The 23,392-nt window shown below is 37.2% G+C and overlaps 1 protein-coding gene across 50 annotated transcripts in view; it reads right to left on the bottom strand.

The window, feature by feature from the left end:
- PTPRD (protein tyrosine phosphatase receptor type D) overlaps nt 1–23,392 on the bottom strand; it is a 1,245,299-nt gene that overhangs the window by 116,208 nt on the left and 1,105,699 nt on the right. For 26 of the 50 annotated variants that reach the window (XM_030512143.1, XM_030512142.1, XM_030512141.1 and 23 more), the window contains 8 exons: nt 22,279–22,548; nt 20,973–21,554; nt 11,884–12,017; nt 10,486–10,630; nt 6,692–6,997; nt 5,516–5,709; nt 3,098–3,124; nt 950–1,067 (listed from right to left, as the gene is read on the bottom strand). In XM_030512143.1, coding sequence (XP_030368003.1) covers nt 950–1,067; nt 3,098–3,124; nt 5,516–5,709; nt 6,692–6,997; nt 10,486–10,630; nt 11,884–12,017; nt 20,973–21,554; nt 22,279–22,548 — 1,776 coding nt within the window. The remainder of the gene's footprint in view (nt 1–949; nt 1,068–3,097; nt 3,125–5,515; nt 5,710–6,691; nt 6,998–10,485; nt 10,631–11,883; nt 12,018–20,972; nt 21,555–22,278; nt 22,549–23,392) is intronic. The other 24 variants (XM_030512178.1, XM_030512183.1, XM_030512179.1 and 21 more) reach the window with 4 other exon arrangements.

Raw genomic sequence — 23,392 nt, 5'->3', positions numbered from 1 at the left:
GCTTTACATTCAGTGATTGCTCTAAAAATTGAGTCAATTAGTTTAAATATGAATACATATGCCTTTGAGACTTTATATTTATATATTAGCATAAACAATATACTGTTATTAGGAGATCTTGTAATCGTGCTACAAAGATTTCCATGTGATTGTAATGGACTACCCTTAATGGCTACACTACAAAACTCAGCAAATGAACACCTACAGACGATGAACACCTGTAGATGAACACCACACCACCCTTTGGTTAAGCTGGCCAGAGTGAACCATCTAAATTTTTAAAAAACTAGTTCCTCATCTAAAAGCAATTCAGTTCATCCCATCAGTGCTAACTGAATGAGCTGAATTGCTCATGCAGTCAGATACCCACCATCTAGTACCACCTGTGATCAAATGCAGACGGAACACAGTGGCATGGTGTACTTTGTCTAGTTTATGCCTCAAATTGCCACAAAGTAATATGGCTTCCAGGGTTTCACAGGCTGGACTTTCATTCCGTTTTCTAATTATCTGCTTTAATAATCACATTCTTCTGAGACGATAACTTGTGAATGTCATACAGGTAGGTTCTTTCAATGTTCTCACTGGTAGGCAGCAGCATTGCTGCTCTCACAAAGATCAGGAAAGCCCTTCACTAAATTTTCAAGTATTCTTCTCACTTCCAAATTTCTACTTTTTCTTCTCCAAAAGACACCAATCATAATGCAAGCGCTACTAGAAAGTATAAAGTTAAGTATTACATTTTGGCTAAATCTTGATGAGAAAGGGACATAGGGGGACACTGGTTCTGTTTTTATCTAAATAAATGAAGGGTCAAATACTGAAAGAGAAACCCCTATGTCCTACAAACACTTTGTACTGAACAGGAGACTTCCAAATAGTAGAAGAAAAACACTACCAGGAAAAGTCAGAGGATTTATTCAGAGATTAACGGATATATGAGTATTACCTGCACCGGTAGTAGATATGAGTTTGGGCTTGCTGCGTGCTCCATCACCTTTTGTTGTATAGGCTGTCACAGTGAAAGAGTATGTAGTTTCAGGCTGAAGCCCAGAAATTATCATTTCCTAAGATGGAATAAAACAAGAACACATTATTAAAAATAGACTGTTTTCCAGGAAAGCATGGAATCCTTCATACAACCCCTGTTTACTACATATAGTGAACACGCTTTTGTGCTACTGGCAGTGATAGCAAGCATTTGAGAGCACCAACAGACTGTTCTGTGTGAAATATTTCATAATGCAAAATGTTTCACTCATGCAATAAAAGACAGCACGCTTCTAAATAGCATGCCGCAGGTAGTTTAAAGCACAAGGCCAATGGCTTCTTGGTGTGAACAGCGAATAAAGCCTTCTGAAATACCTTTCCTGAGCAATACTACTGATACTGTGAAATGCATGCATGTGAAAGAATGAGAAACTCCATTTAACTTAGTAATTTACAGGACACCACTGATACATCTATAAAATGCCTAGTAAGAATAGTGTTGCATTTGTATCCACACCTTGTAAGTAATGATGGTTTAGCTGAACAAGAAAGCCTTGTTTCTTTCACAACACTTTCTTTGCAATCTGTGCAACTGGTTGGATTGTGCACCTGTGGATCTCAAAGGACTCTGGAAACAACTCACTCTTCAGGTCTAAAAAAATACCTAACACACCATTTAAAAACAGGCCAGAGAATAAATCTGATGGCCCTCGAACAAATGGCGGCAGCCACAAAACACGTAGGTCTTCAGCTAGAACAGCAGCAAGACCAAACTACAAGCATTAATGCAAGGGGAATCTTTTTACACAAGTGCATACACATACATGTATACACACACAGAAGATGGTGAAGGGCCAGCCACCAGAAATAAACTAAACTTATGTCATGCTGTAAATGCAGACAGAGGAATTTAAGCCTTGACACGCACAATATAATAAATTTTATATGCAAATACAAATGGACAATATTTAGAGGCAACTGACTGGCCCAACATTCCCGACTTATCAGCTTCTAGTCTGTAACCACTGAACTATTCCTTTGCATCTTTATGTGACTGAATGAACTCACAGTAAATTTCACTGCTTCCAGAGAGATGGTATATTTATGTGCCTAGAATAAATAGCACATGTGCAATCACACACCCCTCAGAGGCAACAACCATAAAAGTTAATATAAAAATTATGGGTCAGATTATCAACAGTAAATGGATTTTTCAATATAGTGGGTATGAGTTTAGTACAGATGTGATTAGAATTTGGCACTGTATTCACAGTCACTTATTAGCAATATCGAAATAACCAGGTAATGATCAGAATGAGTGGGCAAAATAGATCAAATAAGATAAAAACACATTAAAAAAACCCTACAGAAAAATACCCTACATAGACTTTAGCTCAGAACTGAATGGACACTAAGAACCCATAATCCATCCTTTTAAACAGTGATGAAGAACTAACCTCATTTAAAACAACTTCATGATATAAGAAATATGATTGCATGTAGCATCGTTGTTTAAAAGTGTGATCTGGATACAGTAAACACTGCTACTGAGGCATAATACTGCAGGGCATTTGGCTTTCCTGGTAGCACACAAAACACATTTATTAAACCGCCGAAAAAGAAAGGACAACTGATTTCAAATCTCAATTACAAAATAAAATTCATCCTAAAATGAATACAGAAAAATCTGACTACAGCTACACAACTCTGAACCACTTTTATTTTTCTAACACCTTCCCGTAAAAAGGAAACTGTGAAGCAAAGTTAGTGACAGTCATCAAAAAGAAGAAAACACAAGCCAGTTCTGTACATTTTGGTATCATGCTAAACCCCAGAACAAGCAAGCAATAATTGTAATCAACCCCCCCCCCCAAAAAAACGAAAAAAAGCTGCCATAAGAGAAAAAAACTTTGTTGTTTGGAGCATGCATTTGTGCTAATGAAAAACAAAAAACAAAATAAACCAAAGAAAATACCACCCCCCAAAAAACCAACAAAAAACCCGAAGAAAACTCAGAAAAATAAAAGGAGGCTACAAGCAAACAAGCAAAAAGAAAAAAACCCGAAACACCACACACTGTTTTTCTGGCCAGTCAAAAACTACTCACATGTTCAGTAGTATCATCATATTCCCACTGATTGAAAGTAAATAGAGTTGGAAGGAAAAACAAAAGAAATGAAGATATTTGTAGCCTGATTTCTTCTTAATAGTAAAATAAATACAAAAAAATAATGGAAAAAATCATGTGCCATTTGAATTAATCATGTAAAATCACACAGAATTTGGTTAATTGAAATCAGGCCAGGCATTTTTAATTTCATTTCTGCTCTCCCTAAAAAACCCAGCCACTTATCTTTCTTTGAAAGGTGAAAGAAGTAATGAATCCCTTTGTACCATGTAGTTATATTTTATAAAAGATCGTATTAAAATAGCTACCAAGGCAGAATTAAAGGCTACCTGTTTATTTAACTGTGTTACTAGACTATATGCTTGCCTTATTTAAATTAACAGCAGGATTTTTTTAGTCTCGAAACCTAACCACACTGATCTGCCATCAAGATTTCATACCTGTACAAGTTCCGATCACATCTATCAGAGTTGTGATAGGCAGGAAGGAGGGGGGAGAGGAGAAAGGAGGTGACTATAGAGAGTGAACCAATGGCAAACAGACAGTTCAAAGCCAAATCTGGTAAAAAAAGAAATACAACTCTTGCCTTTATGATATTTGGGCTCTTAATATGTCATCTAGTCTCTAGTTTCTGACTTTCCAAACTACGTGTGACCTTTTAAACTGCTAGCACACAGAAGTTGAAAGTGAGAATCTGTGCAAGAAAGGGGAGAACCAAAGTGTGGCAGCATCTCCTTTTCCATCTCCTCTCCCTTTCCCTTTCCCTTCCTATTTCCCCACCTGTTTTCATCTTTCTCTCCAATTAATTTAAGCTATAAAAATACCATGTTTTGCAAAAAAGGTAAGTACATACAGACAGACAGACTGGCCGGTAAAACTGCAAAAAGACTTCCAGGAACAGAGACAATAGTTTGAGAACAGGAACATCAGCAAAACGCAGGTGTAGAAGACCTGTTCTCAAAAATGTATCTGCAGAACTGAGATTTAGAACTAAGACCAGAAGAAAAAACAAAAGAAGCCAAACGCCATTTATTTATTCACATTAAATGCTTAAGAGGCAAGTTCAACTCTTTATGCTAGGTTCATAATTTCTTACCATTACCAATCATTCCAGCCATAAATTGAGAGCTAGAAGTGAGAAGTGTGTATTTGCTAATAGTTTCAATGTAGGATGAATGTATTCCTCCACTACCGGGAGCCTTGGGAATCTTCAGTTCTACAGAGAACTAGTGTATCTCAACCAGTAAAATCATATTTTTAGAACCTTTTTAAACTTGATGTGATCAGGGTTTTTTTTTGTTATAGAATCATTGAATCATAGAATAGTAAGGGTTGGAAGACCTTAAGATCATCTAGTTCCAATCCCCCTGCCATGGGCAGGGACACGTCGCACTAAACCATGTTGCCCAGGGCGCTGTCCAACCTGGCGTTGAACACTGCCAGGGATGGAGCATCCACAACCTCCCTGGGCAACCCATTCCAGTGCTTCACCACCCTCACAGTAAAGAACTTCTTCCTTATATCTAATCTAAACTTCCCCTGTCTAAGTTTGAAGCCATTACCCCTTGTCCTACCACTACAGTCCCTAGGGAAGAGTCCTTCCCCAACATCCTTGTAGACCCCCTCCAGGTACTGAAAGGCTGCTATGAGGTCTCCATGCAGCCTTCTCTTCTCCAGGCTGAACAGCCCCAACTCTCTCAGCCTGTCTTCAAACGGGAGGTGCTCCAGCCCCCTTATCATCCTCATGGCCCTCCTCTGGACTCGTTTCGTAGTTCATAAAACAGATGGGAAACATTGCAATATAAGTAACTCCATACCCGTATAAATTAAGCTCCTCATTTTATTGCACAGTTACTGATATGGATAATGACAGGTATAAATACCTTGGTGATTTCTAAAGTTGCACAGACAAATTAATCTCTTTTGAAACTCGTTGTGAGGTGGATACATGCTAATGACATAAACACTGTAACAATGAGCCCACACAGGCTTCTGAATTTTCTAGGTTCTCCACTGAAACACAGAAATATCTGGTGGGTGGAATAGGCAGTGCTCAGTTTGCTCTATTGACTGTGACCAGGCTCAGATCTCTCTGAAGCTTTAAAATTTCACAACATATGTCATAGGGTGAAGCCTTCAGGTTTCAGGAAGCCAGTGGAATGACACAGTTTAGCATTAAGTTCCACACCTATACAGAAAAGGGTGCCGAGGTTGAGCCCAACAACCTTTAAAAGTATTCTGAAAAAAAAAAGATGTTAAAATAGAGATGAACACTCTAGAGATGTTAAGTAGATGGTTGAAATACAGAAGGAAAACAAAATGCAGTCATGGGTAGCTCTCTGGTACACAAAATATTTTCACTGTGACCCAGAAAAGAATACAAAATACGCCAATTACCTGTGCATCAGCCAACATGATGTCCTTCAGCATGGGCTGACCCTTTGACTCTCCATTTTCCATTCTCACATAGTGGACCTGGTATCCTCGGATCTGACCATGCTGCTTATTGGATACAGGTGAGCGCCAAGACACTTTAACAGCAGTAGAGTTGACAGCCTCTACCTCGACTTTGCGAGGAGGACCACTAGGAACTGGAACAACATCATTGGACAGAAGAGAATTACAGGCACCTGTCCCACCCATCTCTTTCTTTGTTTTTTTTTTAAGGGCAGACTCACTCATGTTTTCTCTGAAGAATACAAATTGTTCAACAAATCAAAATGCTCAACCAATCTGCTCTACCTTTCAGTGAAAAGATCAAAAACCATGACTGATGCAAAAAATGGAAGAAAAAGGAGTACTAGAGAAAATAGAAAAACATGTAAAAATGTACAAAAGCCAAGGAAGATGCTTTGAGAGTCAAAGCATTGTAGTACAAAGAGATATTTTAATCATTGAAACACTACTACTATTACTACTGCTACTAAAAACACAAAAGATTTCAAAAAAAGATTCCCTTATTTTTGTTTAAATTCTTTGTCGCTTTTGGGTTTTTTTTTCAGTAGTATAAAAAGGAGGCTGATAATAGGGCTGTCTTCTGTCACTTTCAAGCATGGAAGAAAAGAAAATGTGTGGAACACCAGTTTTCCAAGATCAAAAATAAAACTTAAAAAAATAAAAAACCAACCCAAAAAAACCCAAATCAAAAAGCACAACATGGAACAAGAAAGCAGTCAAAAAAAAAAAAAAAAAAGAAAAACAAACCAAGAAAACCTGAAAAAAAGTTCCTAGACATAAGTGTTTAAAAAAAAACAATGATTGAAAAGGTAGAAAGATTTTCCTCGGAGTGTTATTTTTCTGTTAAAGGAGGAGCAAGAAGGATACGTATGGGCTCAAAGAAGCAGCAGATTCATGTCACTTACAAAAAGGTACTTTCTGTTAAAAAAGAATAAAAATGCCAAATATAAAAATGGTGTAGTTTCTACAAGTCTTTGATTAAAAAACTCAAAAGGTGCTAACATCTGTGATTTGGGAAAAAAAAGAGGAGCAGAAAAAAATACTGTTAGGCTATACAGAAGACAGCAGATCGACAGAGTCATAGAGGTGCAAACTGATGTAGTGGAGGCAACATACCATCTTCATCTGTCCGAATCAATACTGCTAAGCTCTCTGGGCCAGGTCCAACATCAGTGTGGGCAGTCACAGAGATCCGGTACTCAGTCCATTTTTCCAGCTGTTCCAAAAGGTATCGGGTACTGTCCGAGGAAATTCCCAAAATTTCATGGGGCTTGACATCTTCTCCATCAATCCCAATGTACTTGATGGAGTATTCAGTGATAATGCCATTCTGTTTTTCCACTGGTGGAGGTTTCCAACTTACCAAAATGCTAGTGGAGCTGGGGCTTGTGCAACTAATGTCTTGAGGAGGAGCTGATGGCTCTAATTTCAGTAGTGGGTTAAAGAAGGATTTGAGTGAAAGGATAGGAGTGATTGAAAAAAATGAACAAAAGAAAAAATAAAAATAAATAAAAGGCAACCAAATGAAAATAATAAATAAAGCTAAAGAAAAAATAAAAGTAGAAACTTAAAACAGCAAAACGTCAGATAATCATATGCACCTTGGCTTATTAACATGAGGAAACTGAAAATGAACAGACCAACTAAATGGTGAAAAAGTATGCAGGGGAAATACATGAAGATGAAACCTCAAAATAATGTTACCTACCTGTAATTAAAATTCTTCTTGAAATAAAACAAAAACGTGACACTTCTATGACTACTGATCTATCTTTATAATAATCGCAATTAGTGCAAGCTAAAATATTTTAAATGACACGTGACCTGTATTACTTGCAAATTTGGATATATCCCCTTCAAGTGGGTTTACTTTGAGAAAAATTCTCTTTTTACAGAACTCCTAAAAACTTGCAATAATTGCTAGAAATTGCTCCATAAATTGCCATTTTTTGCCATTATACAGTGTAATTTTGCCACTCTCATAAACTATTATTTTTTCAGGACTTTTTTTTATAACTGAGTCTGCCTGGCACAAGTCAAACACATATTATGTTTAAATGGAAAGCATTTTGTGAAACATTTATTATTTCTGTAGCCAACATACTAAGAGCATGCAGTCAATAGAAGATGAAGAAAGTCTTAGTCAAAGTTTTACCTACCAGGAACAAGTGACAGGCTTGTTGACTCTGACTGTAACTTGTACTTACCCTAGATCAGCTGTCAGTTTTACTTTTTTTAACTCCTCTTGGAGACACCTTTGCTAGCAAAGAATTAAATCCTACCAGTAATGTAGGTAACTTCTACAGGGGAAAAAAAAAAATCTACCCCCAAACAACGTGTCAAGAAAGCAGGTATTCATTTTACAGAGTTCACAAGCTCAGCACATCAGAACAGTGAGAGATTCTAACTTGGTTTCATCTCTGGTCACCAGCACCAGTCTTCCAGAGCAAAAGTGCTCACGTTTACTGATTTGTACTCAAAGGAGTCTGTAGCACATTTAACTTTTCCGGGCTCCAGAGCATTTAAGCATTTATGTCATTTCACTGCTTCCAGTGAAGCAATTCACATACTGAAAGTTAGGTATGCATTTATGTGCTTAAATGCACTTTGATTTAGCAAAATCCATGCTTTCTACCTGAGATCATTCAGAGCTCCAAAAAAGGAGCCATAGCTCAAATTCACTGGCAGAAGTAACGGACATGGACTCCTTTCCTATTTCTGCCTTCTCTCTTGTAAGGAAAACACAAACTTTGGGTGCAAGATCTTTATAGTACCTTTTTTTTGTTGTTGTTTTGTTTTTGTTTTGTCTACTATTTTTTTCCTATTTCTTAAGGGAAAAAAAAAAGAAATAAATGGGTTTCTGGTACTTATACTAGGCACATCAAAAAAACAAAACAACAAAATAAAACCCAAAACCCCACAACAAAGAAGGCCTAGGACTCTGCTGTAACCTATTGCATTTACATGTGAATCTTTTGGTTTCCTATAGCTCTTCTACAGGAATCAATGGCTTTTTACTCAGTATGATACACTGCTCTTCTGAAGGGAATACAGGAGGGAATGTACCAGCATTTCAACCAACTAGAAGAGGTGGATGAGGGGGATAGATTATCATATTTGTTGTGGGTTTGGGGTTTTTTTAGGCCAATTCAGAAATCAAGTACTCAAAATACGTTGGTCCCCTTCTGCCATCGATTTGTGCAGGAAGTCAAATACCAGTAAAATTTTCCTTAAGGATCTTCTATGTAAAGAAATAAATCCCTGTAGCATCTCTGAAACCAAGATGAAAGGCTATAGCGTATTCTGGTGAACATTGTTAATAAAGTCATAGAAGTTTATTAATTTTTAATCCATTTTACTCTGAAAACGCAAAATACTATATTTATGTAACTAATCTGTAGGTTACTTGCGTAACCAGTTTTATTAATGCATATATGTTTTTCTCAAAACACACAAATTTTGCAAAAAAAGATTTTGCAATCTTTTCACTAAATAACCAGGGTCTGCCCACCAAAATGAACTGGATTTTCCTACTATTTGAAGACAGAAGGCTGAAAAAAGCATAACATTCTTATATTGAAGAAAGGAAAAATGGCAATGTGTTCATGTATGGAACATGCACACTTGCTCCCTGTATGTTTATTTTGTATGCACAGTCTAAGCAATCTTCACCCAATATAAGAGAATGAGCATAATAAATAGCTGAAATGGCTCCCAGAATAAATACCTTTTTCTTCACCAAATTATTGATTCTGGATTACTTAAATTAAAAGGTGCCTTGCCACTATGTCAAAATCTAGCATCGTGTTATATAATTGTCTTTTATGTTTCTTCCAAATGCCTTAGAAATGCTTTGGGAGCACATTTAGCTTTGGTTGCAGCACTGTTTCTCCATTCACACTACTATTAATACATAACAGTAACAAGGAATGTGTAATCATATCTGTCATGACTGGAAATTAAAACGCATCATGTGAATTGAGAATCTGAATTTTCTGTTTGAAATAATGTTAATTTAAGAAAAGGCCATTTAATTAAAAAAAAAAAAAAAACAAAAAACAAAAACCCAAATAGAATTGCACCAAGTTTTAAAATCATACATTATAATTCAAACTGTCAGGAAAGCATTAAGTTATCTGGCAAGAGTAGCACTTATGGACATCATCTCTGAAATACCTGATTGTTTTAATTAGGTCTTAATTTAAATATTTTAAAATGTATATATAATCCCTGACAATTTTTTGCATCTCATTTGTAGACAAAGTTTCTGACGTTCATGACATTGTTTCCATCAGCATACACTGAGAAAACAACTTTTCTACTGGTGTAAAAAAATGACGGAGCATCATAAAAAGCCTAGATTAAAAAAATCTGTCTAAAAATCCGAACAATTAGCTACTATAGAAAAACAGTTATGAGGAAATTTTTGGAACAGTCTCAAATATTCAACCTGACACACTCTACAAATTTTTTGTACTTCAGGAACAACCTCGTATTACAGGAAATCTGCAGACTGGGTAGATGGAATTTTAAGGGTGGAGGATTGTCATTAATGTATATCTATGGCATGATAAAACATTTTATCTTACTATAAATAAAATATTATGATGTCAGCATAACATTATATAGCATAATATGCCTCCTTAGACACTGGTTTACAGAGGTTTTTTCTGAAACTATGTAACATTCATATATTAATTAAATCACAATACACCTACAAAAATACACATTTTAAGCATTCTTTTGCTGTATTAAATAATTAAAAAATACCACAAATGCTGCATTTTTATCATTTTGCTTTGTTTTGTTTTGTTTTTTTTTCTTCTGTTGTTGCCTCTCTGGACTAGTGAGATTGAACTCTTTGAGAAATACAAGACAAGGGAATAAACTTAGCAAGGAAAGACACCTACTTGACTGCATGGTTCTCGCTGAGATTTCTGCTGTTGAAGCACCCAGGCCTTGTGGAGAACGTGCAGCTAGACGGAATAAGTACAAGCTGTTTGGCCTTAAGCCTTGCAAGCGATAAGATGTAGTAGGTTCAGTGGAAACCCGTTGCTAAAGATAGGTAATAAGAAGAAGTCTTGATTAACGTTCAGAGATTCTGAATTCCATATTTTGCCTATAGAAGATGTGCTTTTATTCTCCAATGATAACCCAGTTGAGAAAAATCTAAGTTCAAGAATGTAACTCAGAACAGAATCAAACTAAACCGAACAAAAAGTCAATATATTACTTTTGACAAACACACATTAAGGAAGAATATTTGTTAAAGCCAACGGCTTAACGGGTGAAACTCAGAGCCAGAAATACTGTTTGACAGTTTAAGGAAGTAATAGCTGTGTACAAAGTATAAAAGGCTTTTTAGACACTAAGAGATGAACAAAGACTTACTTTTAGCAACTTATTATGAGAGTGAACTACAGGATTTTATATGTAATCTTGGGTATAACCTCCTAGTTAAATTTGTGTTCAAATTATCAAGAAGCAAATTTTTCAAAAGCATAGCTTACTAAGCAGGGGCCTGCATCCCATTTGGAGGTGAAATATGGATTTGGTCCCCTTACACAAAAAAAACCTTATGTATTGACATTGTGTGTGTGAAGCCACCATAAACATCAGCTCAGTTGAAGCATCAGCGATGAGCTGATGATGCAGCAGAAATCCATGAGGATGACATTCTCCTGCTGCCTTCTGAGACTGCCGGCTTCTTTCTTTTGTCTGGGACACCTGGCAATATCACGTGGTTTTCATATCAGGAGAACAGTTTATTCTAAAGTGTATAATACTAACACCAAAGAGGCACTCAAACTGAAAATTCTTTTAAGAAATAATGCTACAGAAAATGGCCATTGTAGGTTTTTATCTTTATTTCTTTTCAAGTATTACTGAAAGATTAGAGAAGCCTGAGAACTGTTAGATGGTGGCAAAGAGAAACAAAAATTCTCCAAAGCTGAAATAGACTTCAAAGTCCAAAGAGTAAGCGCAAAAAATCTTCCAGAGTCCATAATATTTCTGCTTCCAAGCCACTGTAGAAGAACAGGCTTAGAGAGACATGATTAATGTCTGAAACCAGATGCAACTTCTGTGGATAACTCATGAACAGCGAAGTTCCACTGGCTAGTAATCATCAACAGCATGTTCTGCTGTTTACGCACTCTCAGTCTATCATTAGGATGACTACTAGCTTTAACAAACTGTTAAACATCAAGGCATTTGTACTAAAGAAAGTTACTAATCCATCAGTTTTAATCATTGCATCATTTTATGTCTGACTCATTAAAGAGTATTTAAAAGATGTATAGCCTTACCTCTTCGCCATGTTCCCCATCTTTGTAAACCAGTTCATAGCTGGAAATGGTATCAGAGCGTGGAGGTGTCCAGGAAAGTAATATGCTTGTTTCAGACTCGGGTTCTGCTTTGAAGTTCAATGGCTGACCAGGCACTAAAGAAAAAGTTGAGCAGTGTTGCCAATTGTTTCTTTGGCTAGTTCAACACTTATGTTTCAAACCTTTTAAACTATTGTCTGAAGATTTCACACAATACTATCTTCATTGAACTTACTGAACTTAAATAAATCGATTAAGTATACTATGAAATAAATTAATCTGAGCTCAGAAAAGAATAATGATGTATTTAATTTACACACTACAAATTATCAAGGATTTCGAATAAGTGCTTTGTAGTATAAATAATATACACAGAACTGAAATGCAATTGAACAGAAGCCTCGTGATGAATACCAGCAATCTAATAATTTATGTGTGAAATGTTAAACATACACGTGTATAATATATATGTGTGTGCATATGGGAAAATGATAGAATGGCGTAAGATTGGCTGGAAGAGTCAAGAACAAAGTGTTAAAACCATCACATGCATCATGATCACATGCTCAGCTTACAAGTAACAATGATACTAAATACAACCTGGTCTTTAACTTAGACACCTAAATATTGAATGCTTTTGTAATGTGAAGATGTTATAACCTGCTGAAAAGATTTCCAGTAATGTAAGAAGTGACATACTTCTACCCTTTTAATGACTGGTATTTTTACCAATATAGCTGAATTTCTAGTAACTACACTTTCTAATTGCAAGAAATAGAAATGCAACTTTGATTCCAGTAGTCAAGAACATTCTCTGTTGCTATGTCTTGTGTAATGGTCACAGAAATTGTCTAGACTAAATGTTACCCTCATTTACTTCTGCAAATCTATGGTAAAGAATGAGGTTGTCTGGGAGATGACAGCAAAATATAACTCATTCAAATGCGTATCATAATTCTAGCGCCCAAGTTCTAAAACATTACTTTCAGTTTATGGTGCTGTTGATAAGGCATGAAACAGTTTTCCATGACATTTCTAGCTTTTCAAGAATAAAATATGGCTTTTTTTTTTTTTTTTAAGAAAAAAATATGAGATGCACTTCTTAGCACCTACTGAGAACAGGCACGACAAATAGGATGTGACAACAGAGATTGTTTCACAATCATTTTTCGGGGTACAATTTTATTACATCATTACAAGTATGTTTCTGTTGTACTGTAGAAGACTTAGAAACACCATGGAGCAAATGGTAAAAATAATTTGTGATTGTAATTTTTTTCTTCCCCAGATTTCTACAGAATGTCACTCTGAGGATAACACTCCCCTCATGTATGCTGGCAGAGGCTTGATACCTAACTTTGGACAGATAACCTGTCAACAAATAGCATATTCAGGCTCCTGTGCGGAGGTTGCAAACCCCTACCATTCACTTTTCTTTTCTTTTTTCCCCAAAACAGGACAAAATAGAAAAGGAAAGGTGTAGAAAGATGTTGCCTTTTTCTGAGGGAATGAATGAGAATGAACAGCAGACCAAGTCTCTTCATGGGAACAAAAAAGGATAGGAGTAATTAGCTATTTTTTTGAAAAGATGCCTGGTATAAAAAAGAGACCACTTCCTGAGTACTGCAAAGTGTGAAAGGGAAAAAAATCACAAAGCACAGGGAGCAATTACAGGAAATATCAGAAAAGTATTTTTGACATAGATGCTTCTAATTTCATCCTTTTAAAACTGAATGGATTTGAAATTAAGAGGGATAGAGTGGGATAACTGGACAATTCCTGACTTTGAAACAGATTCTGAAGTACTACTACATTAAGCTTTAACTTCGCAGATCTATAGCATAGTTGTAAAAATGCATTTACTAGGTGAACATGAGAACTTTTTACGTTAGCCGACTCAAAACACTCCAGAGTACAAACCAGACAACATCTGCAGATTTTCCTGCTGTTGAACATGGCGTAAAGTAGGTGTGGAGCCCCACTGAAGGCTTGCCTAAACTTGGTAATAAAATCCGGAGTCTAGGCACATATTTGGAAGTTTTCATTTTTGCTACAGGTTGTTCCTAATCTATCTAATGAAACTCAGGTGGGTACCTGGCTGTAGGCATTTTATTTGCTTCATCTGACAAACAGAAAAAACCTCGTAAAACTGGCCATGATTTGCTTCAGTGTGTGACAAAGAATAGGAGAAAAAGTATTTTGGTAAAGTAACTGAGACACACAGATGGAATAATAAAATCATTTTAGCCTGGTCACAGAAGGTCAAACAGCAGCTTATATTACCTGTGCCATTTTGTGTCTGACATCTCTATCACTGACCTGGAGGAGGTGATGGAGGGCACGTGTTCCACATTTGCAGATGACATCAAGCTGGGGGGGTACCAGTTGACACACTCAAAGACCAGGACACTGCTAAGAGGGAGTTGGAGAGTAGGGAGGTACATACAGGCCAATGGTTCCCCACGAAGTTCAGCAGGCCCTGTCCTGGGTAGGCAGAGCCTTGCAGGGATGCAGACTGCAACTGCTGGGGCCAGGGAGCTGCTGTGGGGATGGTCCTAAGCCCTGGTAGGCAGCAAGCTGCGCTGGGGCCAGCTGTATGCCTAGGTAGCAACTAGGGCCAGCGGTGCCAGAGGTGGTGTGAGCACAAGACGGGCCTGAGAGCCGGGGGGGCAGGGACTGTCTGTTCTGTGCACTTCAGACCACATCTGGGTATTTCATCTGTTTTGCGGCCTCAGCAAGATGGCTCTGGGTTGGGGCACTTGCCCTGCAAGGAGCGGCTGCAGGATTGGGCTGGTTCAACTGGGAAAAAGGATGGCTTTGGAGGGCACCCACCAGCACGCCCGGCACTGAGGGAAGGGACGAGAGAGCCAGGCTCTACACAGCAGTGTGTGGCAGGAGGGCTAGAAGCAGCTGCTCAAGCTGAAATACAGGAGGCTCAGGCTGGATGTAAGAAGCCTTTTATAAGGACAGCCTAGCAGTTGAACTGGGGCCCACGGAGCTTGGACCACATCCAGCCTTGGGCGGGTTTATGCCTCAGCTGGGTGAAGACCTGAGCAGCCCACCTGACCTGACCCTATGGCGAGCCTGCTCTGGGCAGGGGCTGGGTCTCGAAACCTCCCCAGAAGATCACCCTACCAGCCTGCATTGTCCTGTGATTATATGATCTGTGCTTAATGTACGGATACATGAATTGTAGAACACAGACAGGCAGTAATAGTAATGCTAATAATTTAACAGTAATAAAAAATGGTCAAGTGATCCATATGAAGGTTAGTACCATCTGTTACGATAAATACGGCAGCAGATGGAGAACAAAGGATATTTCCTGACTCTCTGCATGTTTTAAGATACTCATCCTCCAAGAATTCCTTAAAAAAAAACCCCTAACCTTTATGGTCTTAGGTTTGCAATTCTCTATCATTTTGTAAGACAAGTTGATGGTTAATTGAATTTTCCCAAATTCCCTTTGTCAAAATAGTATCTTGCTGCAAAAGCTAGTCTCCCCTCACATTTTTCAACCACAGTTACGCAAGTCTAAAGCTGAAAACACTGACAAAAGAAAGAGGTGACAGGGAAATCTGCATTGCTCCAAACAGATAGAGAAGATGAAGAAGAAAACAAAAACAAGATAACAGAAACTAAACAAACTGTATTGCTGATAAACTCTGTTAGGGAAACCAAGGCTTAAGCCAAAGAAAAAGTACCAGATAAGAAAGTGGAATAATAACTTTTAAACTCTTTAGGATTTATGCCTAGAAGACAAAACATCTGTTCAAAAAATTCTTCAGTGGCACATGGGAACTATGCCAAACTGGAGGAGCTGACAGAAGGCACTGGTCTCCTTCAGAGACAGAAAATGCCTAGGGTTCCTAGCCTGGAAAATCTATTAAGTGGTCTTTATACTCTTGCTGAAGTGTTTTTAATTTCACAGATCAAATCTAACTTTCCATATTAGTGCTGTCATGGTCAGCTCACTGAATAGATGCTTCCTGCATGAGCAGTCTCTGAATATTGTCTTTTCTGTCTTTTCCGGTTTGAGGTCTGTGTGCTTTACATACATACATTAATCCCCGTAACTTCCTTCTGTACCAATTCTACCTCTTATTTTTTGACTGTAACCATGACGTAACTTAGGTAGTACACATGATGAAACACTACAACGTAGTGACAAAACAAAGAACAAAGTCCAGAACTACTCTTTTTAAAACTTCATACCAAGTTCTACACTTTTGCTTGCCTAGTCCTCCATGTTTATTGCTGGATAACCAGGAACACAGATTTCTGGACCTTGTCCTGCATATGTGGTTCTACGTCTACCCCTAATTCAAGTACCAGAACAGAATCATAAAATGAGATCTCACATTTAGAAAGTCACTTCAGTCCCCTGCACAGCTTCTCAGCTGGCTGAAGAAACCAGAAACACACTCCAGGGCTGTTCTGGGTTTGTAAGTAATGCTGGAAAGAGAAGACAGTCTCCAGACTAAAAAGGGCCTCATGACATGGTAAAATCCATACCTAGAACAAACTCATTCAGTTCAATTAGAAATCGATTTTGCAAAGGATAATAGATTGATCAAGAGAATTTACAATCAGTTGGAAACTGAAAAGGACCAAGAGTTCATGCTTCTGCTTGCTCTGGAAGAAGCATGAAGCTCTGCAGAGAAGCTCTTACAATTGAGGAGTTAATGTGCTCTGGAGGGTTTTTTTTTTTTAAACAATACCAAATTATCACAGAATATAATTACAAAATAAAATGGGTAACGTATTAAATGTATGTGCATCCTGCTCTCCCTCTGTCTTTCTGCTAAAACAGAAATAACCTCTTCAAATGAGTCTGAAAATAGCTGAGGCTTGTAGTTCTGCAGTATCAAACACAGAACCACCGTATTTGAAATATTAATTACATTTTAAATGTTCAAAAAGCCTAGCACATTTTGTGAAAACAAACCAGAAATCCATAAATCACTTTCTTACTACATGCAACTGTAACTCGGAGGGAGCCCACAGAATAAAATAACATGTTGGTCAGTCTTAAAGACAGTCCACATAGCCTTGTCTGAATGACTAGAGAACACAGTGAGGAGATGAACTGTTTTTCAGAGTAATTCTGTCTACACCCTATTTCTACAGCGTAGCAGTAGAGTTGTTTTGAAATTATTTCAAGACGTATTTTTCCATACCTAAGATCAATGACAAAAGTAGTAGTTGTACATTTTCACTGTTCATTCATGTATTTGCAAAAAACAGAATTGAGAGATAAAAAAATCAGAAAGATCCCTGTTTGAGGGTGAGATCCTCAATATTGGTCTCATCATGTTAGCATTTAAATGAAGTAAACATAGAAACTGGGATACTTAACAGAATTCAACTGTGCTTGGAGAGCAGAGGGGTTATTCAAAAGCTGAAATACTTTTTCCTACCTCACCAGAAATGTTCCTCAAGGGGAATTTTGTCACTTAAAAACAATCCTGCCCCTCACCTTGGCTCCAAATTATTCTTCTTCCACCTGCTTCTTTGCGTCATGTTTGAGTTTCCAGCTGCATGCTCTTAAACCCTTCACTTATACAAGTCTATTTCCATTAAATGCTTCACTAGGATGCTAGTACTATGGAGTTTCAGAAACATGAGGTTTCCCCATTCACATGTCCACAGAAAAGACTGAAAGCAAAAAGTAGCTAGCTTGCTACAATACAGAACTGTATTCGTTTGCTACAGACTCCCTTCCTCTGAATTTCTAATCTTTTACAATGAGAACTCCAGAACCATTAACTAATTTCCCTTAAGCTAAGGCTCCGTTTATATGCCCTCCAAGTCATATACTTGACCTTTTCATTACTGTCCTTTTCCATGTGTTCAAAAGACCGGCTTTTTGTAACTGTAATACTCCACAGTCTTCAAACCACTGCCAAACCTTAGTTTAAAATTACCAGTATGTTTTGTATTGTAAGTTCTTGTTTAACGCAGCATACGTTTACAGGTAGACGTTCACTTCCCAGAATGCATTTTCCCTCTCTCTCAATAATCAACTACCTAATAGACGCTGTGTACCTTTCAATCTCCCCTCTTTCTTCTTAAGCTCAGAATAAAAACAGTATCTCTGAATTCCTTCAGAAGCATCCTCTCTTTGCACATTAGAACCCAACCCAACCCAACCCAAACTAAGAAATTCAGTTTAAAGCTCAAGAATTTTCCCAGTACACACAGGTTAAAAGTACTGTCCAGAAAACAGGTGTACTTCTGACCAGTTTAAGCAAAGGAAGGAAATATGCGAAGATACATAATAAGTGTGTTCTGGGCAGCTAAACGGAGACAAAGCAACAAAGCCTTTGTTTTCTAGTGAAGTAAAGAAGAAGTATGGAAGTATAACACTAAAGCTTATACCGATATTTCTCTAAAATTTGGTGATAGTAAGTCAATTCACCTAAATAATATACTGATCCTGACTCCATCCTCAGCAGAATCAAATCCTTTGATCGAAAATGGAGAATAAGGTCTTTTGGAATTGATCTTCCCTTACTCAAAAGGCTCATTTCTACAGATATTTTCTGGTTATATAATTTCTTTATGTCTTTTCACAGTAACGAAAACACTGCTGAAAACAGTTAGGCAATAGGACACGGCTTTTTCTTAAAATGCTTAAGCAGAATACTGAAACAAAAAAAAAACCTTTTTTTTTTTTTTTTTTAACGTTTGATTCCCTGAAAAATGGTTCCTTCTTTTCCCCTCAAACTATACATTTTTTAGTTGAAGGCACTCATACGGCCATTTCAAAAGATTAATTCTGCTGTACTAAGACAGCAAAGATTCTTGTGAATGGGCTTTTATAAGACAAATTAACAATTTTCTGTAATCTCTAAAGATCAGAATACACATAAGGGATGAAAGTTTTGAAGGAAACCAAGCTAACAGAGCCTATCAGTCACAGCTGTCAATCAGATTTTGATTTATAGATACTCTAATATCCCCAGAGTAAGCATAAGAGTTAAGCTACATGTTTACAATGATAAGCTTATTTGTTTCAAAAAAAGGGAAAAAATAAGCAATCAAAACATAATCACCACCCCATTCCAATTTTTACTCTTCTATGTATGTTTTCATTAAATACATTTCTGCTGTTTTTAAATGGCACTCTATAATTTACTATATTTATTTGGATAAGTTTCAAACTTAAGAGAGACTTAAACCAAAACAATCATATTCAGATTTAGATTACAGCAAATCTGGAGGGAAGAGCAAGGAGAACATTTTATTCTGCAGTGTTCACTGAAAAGAAACTGCTGGATAGAAAGCCAGGACAACCTTAATTTTTAAACATATCCTGAACTGGAGAACTGCCCTAGACTTTCTCAGCTATTTTTCTCTTTTCTGACTTAAAATGTTCATATTTCAAGCACAAAAATCACTCCTGATGCCACATTTTTGGTTCTATTTGTTAACATAGTCACAAATAAACAATGTCAAGTCAACTGTGTTACAAAGTTGAAAATGTATTGAGAATCCCTCCAGCACTGTTAATGTTGTCATAATTTCTTCAGATTGCAACAGTAATCGGAAACAGATGGGCACGTTTAATGGAAGTTCTATGAAGCTTTTAATAAACACAGATTTTCTGAAGTGACCTCAGCAAGTCATGTAACTTAGATCGGTCCAACTGAGCCTCAGTGCTCATTATTTCAATTGCTTCCTCCATCTCTGGGGAAGCCACTGACAAACTCTTGCTAATCTAAAAGGTTTATGGTTCTAAATAAAAACATGATGAGGATCTTACTAAACCTTCTTCTTTAAAAGCTTTTTGCACATGAATTCAAGAAGAAGTCAGATGTCAGTAAAAAACCTTGTCCCTGAAAAGGATTACAACTGCCAAAATTAAACTATGGTGCATATTTACATTTGCATGTGCACAGAGACATTTTAAAGTATCACTAGAAGGCCTAAAAAAGTTCATTTAGTAACATCTCAGCTGAGATACTGCAAAAGGTAACACTTTATGTAACACAACATTTAGAAAAGTACCAGGTCAATACCTCAATTTCTGTTCTCTTTATTAAATACATATTGGTAAAATGCAGAAGTAAAAGGTGAATGAAACACGACTGTTAAGTTTCATTTTACACAAACTTTTTTAAGAATTTCAGGGCTGCTAGATCCTCCAATAGGAAACTTTCCAGTACTAAAAAAAGTCACGTAGTATTATATAATATTTCTAGGTAATCACTCACCTACAGTAATAATTCATACAGCTGTCTCTAAACTGATAAACAAAGGGAGCTTTTATTTCTTATTTCTACAGTAAAACACTTTCTGCAGTGTAGCTCCACCAGAGCTACTCACTTTCGATTTCATAACAATTCTCTGTAATGTTTTTCACTATGCTTTTTTGTCCTTTGCCAATAAAACTAATTCATGGACGTAAAACTCCTGTACCGAAACAAAACAAATTCACTGCAAACATAACCCAAGAAAATTGTGATCTTTTGGTATGCTCTTTGTAGAGGTAGGCTGGATTTGATTTATAAATCCAAAGTGCACACAACTGCTTGCTTGAGTCTATACAAAGGTTTGTTGGTTTTTTTAATGCTTTCATGTTTTACATGTTTTCAGAACCTTATCAACTATTTGAATACACACGCAGCACACATACATGATGACTTTCCAAAAGTAAGATTCAGTAACAAACATGAGGGAATCACACTCCACCTGAACAAAACCCACCAACACAGGTAACTCCTCAAAGAAAACTGTGAAGAGCTACTTGACAAACACTTTTGGTGCATGGACCACCACCAAACAGAAGTCATAACATTCAGCCACCTCTAGGATGGAGGTCTCCCTGAGACTTCAGTTAAACTTCAGTAAAACTTCTAGAAATTGATGAAAAAGAAATGAAAGTGTGACAGGATAATTTTCCCTCTCCAAAGATAACCTTCACCGTGGAATGGAGAAAAGGTTATCTGCAAAAGCTGCTTGAATAAACTGGCTATCCTTGAGAGGAAGAGTTTTTAAAGATTTTAAACTCAAATTCTCTCTCTGCAAAATTTCGGCATATATTATTCTGTTCATTGGTAACTTACCTCCTGTTTGAGTGATGACTTGAATGTCGCTAGAAAGTGGTCCATCCCCAACAGAAGTAAAAGCAAGAACCTTCACGGAGTATGTTTTCTGGGGTACCAGATTTCCAATAGTGGTAATATGACTGTCAGCCACATTGTGCTTCATCCAACTGTTGACATGTTGAGTGGGGTCCATGGTGTAATAAACTCTGTAACCTTGTATTTGTCCATTAGGTTCCTCAGGTTCTTCCCACTGTACCAAAATAGTGGTGGAGCTCAACATACGGGCCTGCACGTTGCGTGGTGCACTTGAAGGGGCTTGTTCTGAAGTCCTTGTTGACACAGGCTCACTAGGTGGCCCTCGTCCAATGTTATTAACAGCAACTACCCGAAATTCATACTCTGAATATGGGCTTAGGCCAGCCACGCTATAGCGTGTTGTTGCCACCCCATCAATTTCTTTATATGGCTCCTCAGAGTTTTTGGGTTTGTGTTGGATTATGTAGTAGGAAACTGGTTCAGGGTTTCCAGAATCCCAAGTCAATGTTATGCTTGTTGCTGTGCTTTCTGTCACCACAGGTGTTCCAGGAGGTTTGGGTAAAGCTAAACACAAATGCCAAAAAATGCAGTTAGCACTATGCAATATTAGACATCAGTTGTTACAATAAGCAGCTTAAAAAACAAAACAAACAACAACAACAACAACAACAACGAAAACAAACCAGGAAGATTGGAATGGAAAGAAGATGTGGTTTGTTGAGAGAAAGCTTTTAGCAATTGTGATTTACTCCAGAAATCTGTCAGAAAATCCAAGTTTTGTAGTGTAAGGCTTATTTGATATTAATTAATGATATTGACTTTTGTAATAGATCCCATAAACATATGCAGAAGAGGAATCTTATAAGCAGACAGTTCACCATTACAACAGAATTTTCAGGTATTTTTGGAACCTCTAGTTTCCAATTACTCAGTGAACATGATACTCGGACACCCAGCAACTCTAAAAATCAAATGACTGGTTTTTAAAGGCTCCTGCTGTTGACAAATACATGCAAGAGTACAAGATCCTTTATTTACTTGAAATGAAGGCTGGGAGCTAGACACAGGGGAATAATACAACATTATCATTAAATTATTTAGTAGTATTATTATTGCTGTTTGAATCTGTATTTTGTCTTATGCCAGTGATTAGCTGGAATATTTACTCTCTCGACTGAAGAAAGTAAGAGGCATTTAGTCTGTTTCAGTTAAAAATATTTGCTCAGAATATGGCAATGAATGAAAGAAAAGACTGAACTATGTCCAAATATATGTTCTTGGGATATACCTTTGACAGTTATCTGTGCTATTGCTTCTATAACACCAAGGGTAGACATAGCAACACAAGTATAGTTTGCAGACTGCCTGACATCATTAAGCTCAAGGACGTTCCTCCCTATTGGCATATCATCCTCAGGTGTCAAATCTTCTGCTCCTAGCATCCATTTCACATATGGCATTGGTGACCCCACCGCAACACACGTGATATTTACACTCCCGCCAGGCATGATCTCATGATTGGTGGGGGGGATAGAGAACCTCGGTGGGACCCGTCGAACTGGAACAAAACACAGAAAAAGGTAATAACATATACAAAAAAAGAAACCGGGTCTTGCATACAGACTACATGCAGTGTACAGACACAATTTAACGTTTTAACGTGTTATTCCAATCTGCCAGAAAATATGTATAAAAGAAGTATGAGACTAAACAAGAATTTTGTCTGCACACAATGTGAATTATTCTATATTTACTGGAGGATATTATTAGGCACATTCATACAAAGGCTGATTCAGACCTATTGGGCCTCACAGTTAACTAACTACATACTAACAATACACAAACACCATGCAAAAGATATACACACACACGTGCACGCACACACACACACGCACGCACAGATATATATATGCATTTTATATGCCCATACATATATAAATGCACAGAAGAAAACCAGAAGGCCAACAGCATGCTTGAGTTGATTACTGAAACCAACTTCAATGCTGCGTGCTTCCAGCTGATGTGAATGAATGTGCTAGGCCACATCATCACATCACAGTCTTGAAACACACTGCCTACAGTACATTGAAAGTGCAATTTCATTTGCTTTCAGACTCAAAGTAGATGCAGCCTCAAGACCTCACACTAACACTGAAACAAACATAGAAAAAAATATAATTACACACAGATACAAATATATATATACACACGCATATATATACTCATATGCATATATAAAATTATACATATATGTATATATAGTCACAGAAAGAAATAGGCAAAGCCAGTATAAGGTACTGGATTTGGTCATGCAGGCAAGCAAATGACAGAATTCGGTAAAGAATCATGCTTAGGGAAATGTCTGAGTGAAAACTGCAGAAACAAAAAGAACTCAGAAAGAA

The sequence above is a fragment of the Strigops habroptila genome, chromosome Z (assembly GCF_004027225.2).
Source record: "Strigops habroptila isolate Jane chromosome Z, bStrHab1.2.pri, whole genome shotgun sequence".
NCBI lineage: Eukaryota > Metazoa > Chordata > Aves > Psittaciformes > Psittacidae > Strigops > Strigops habroptila.
Note: the sequence above shows the minus strand (reverse complement) of the source record. Positions and strands in the feature narration are given on the sequence as shown.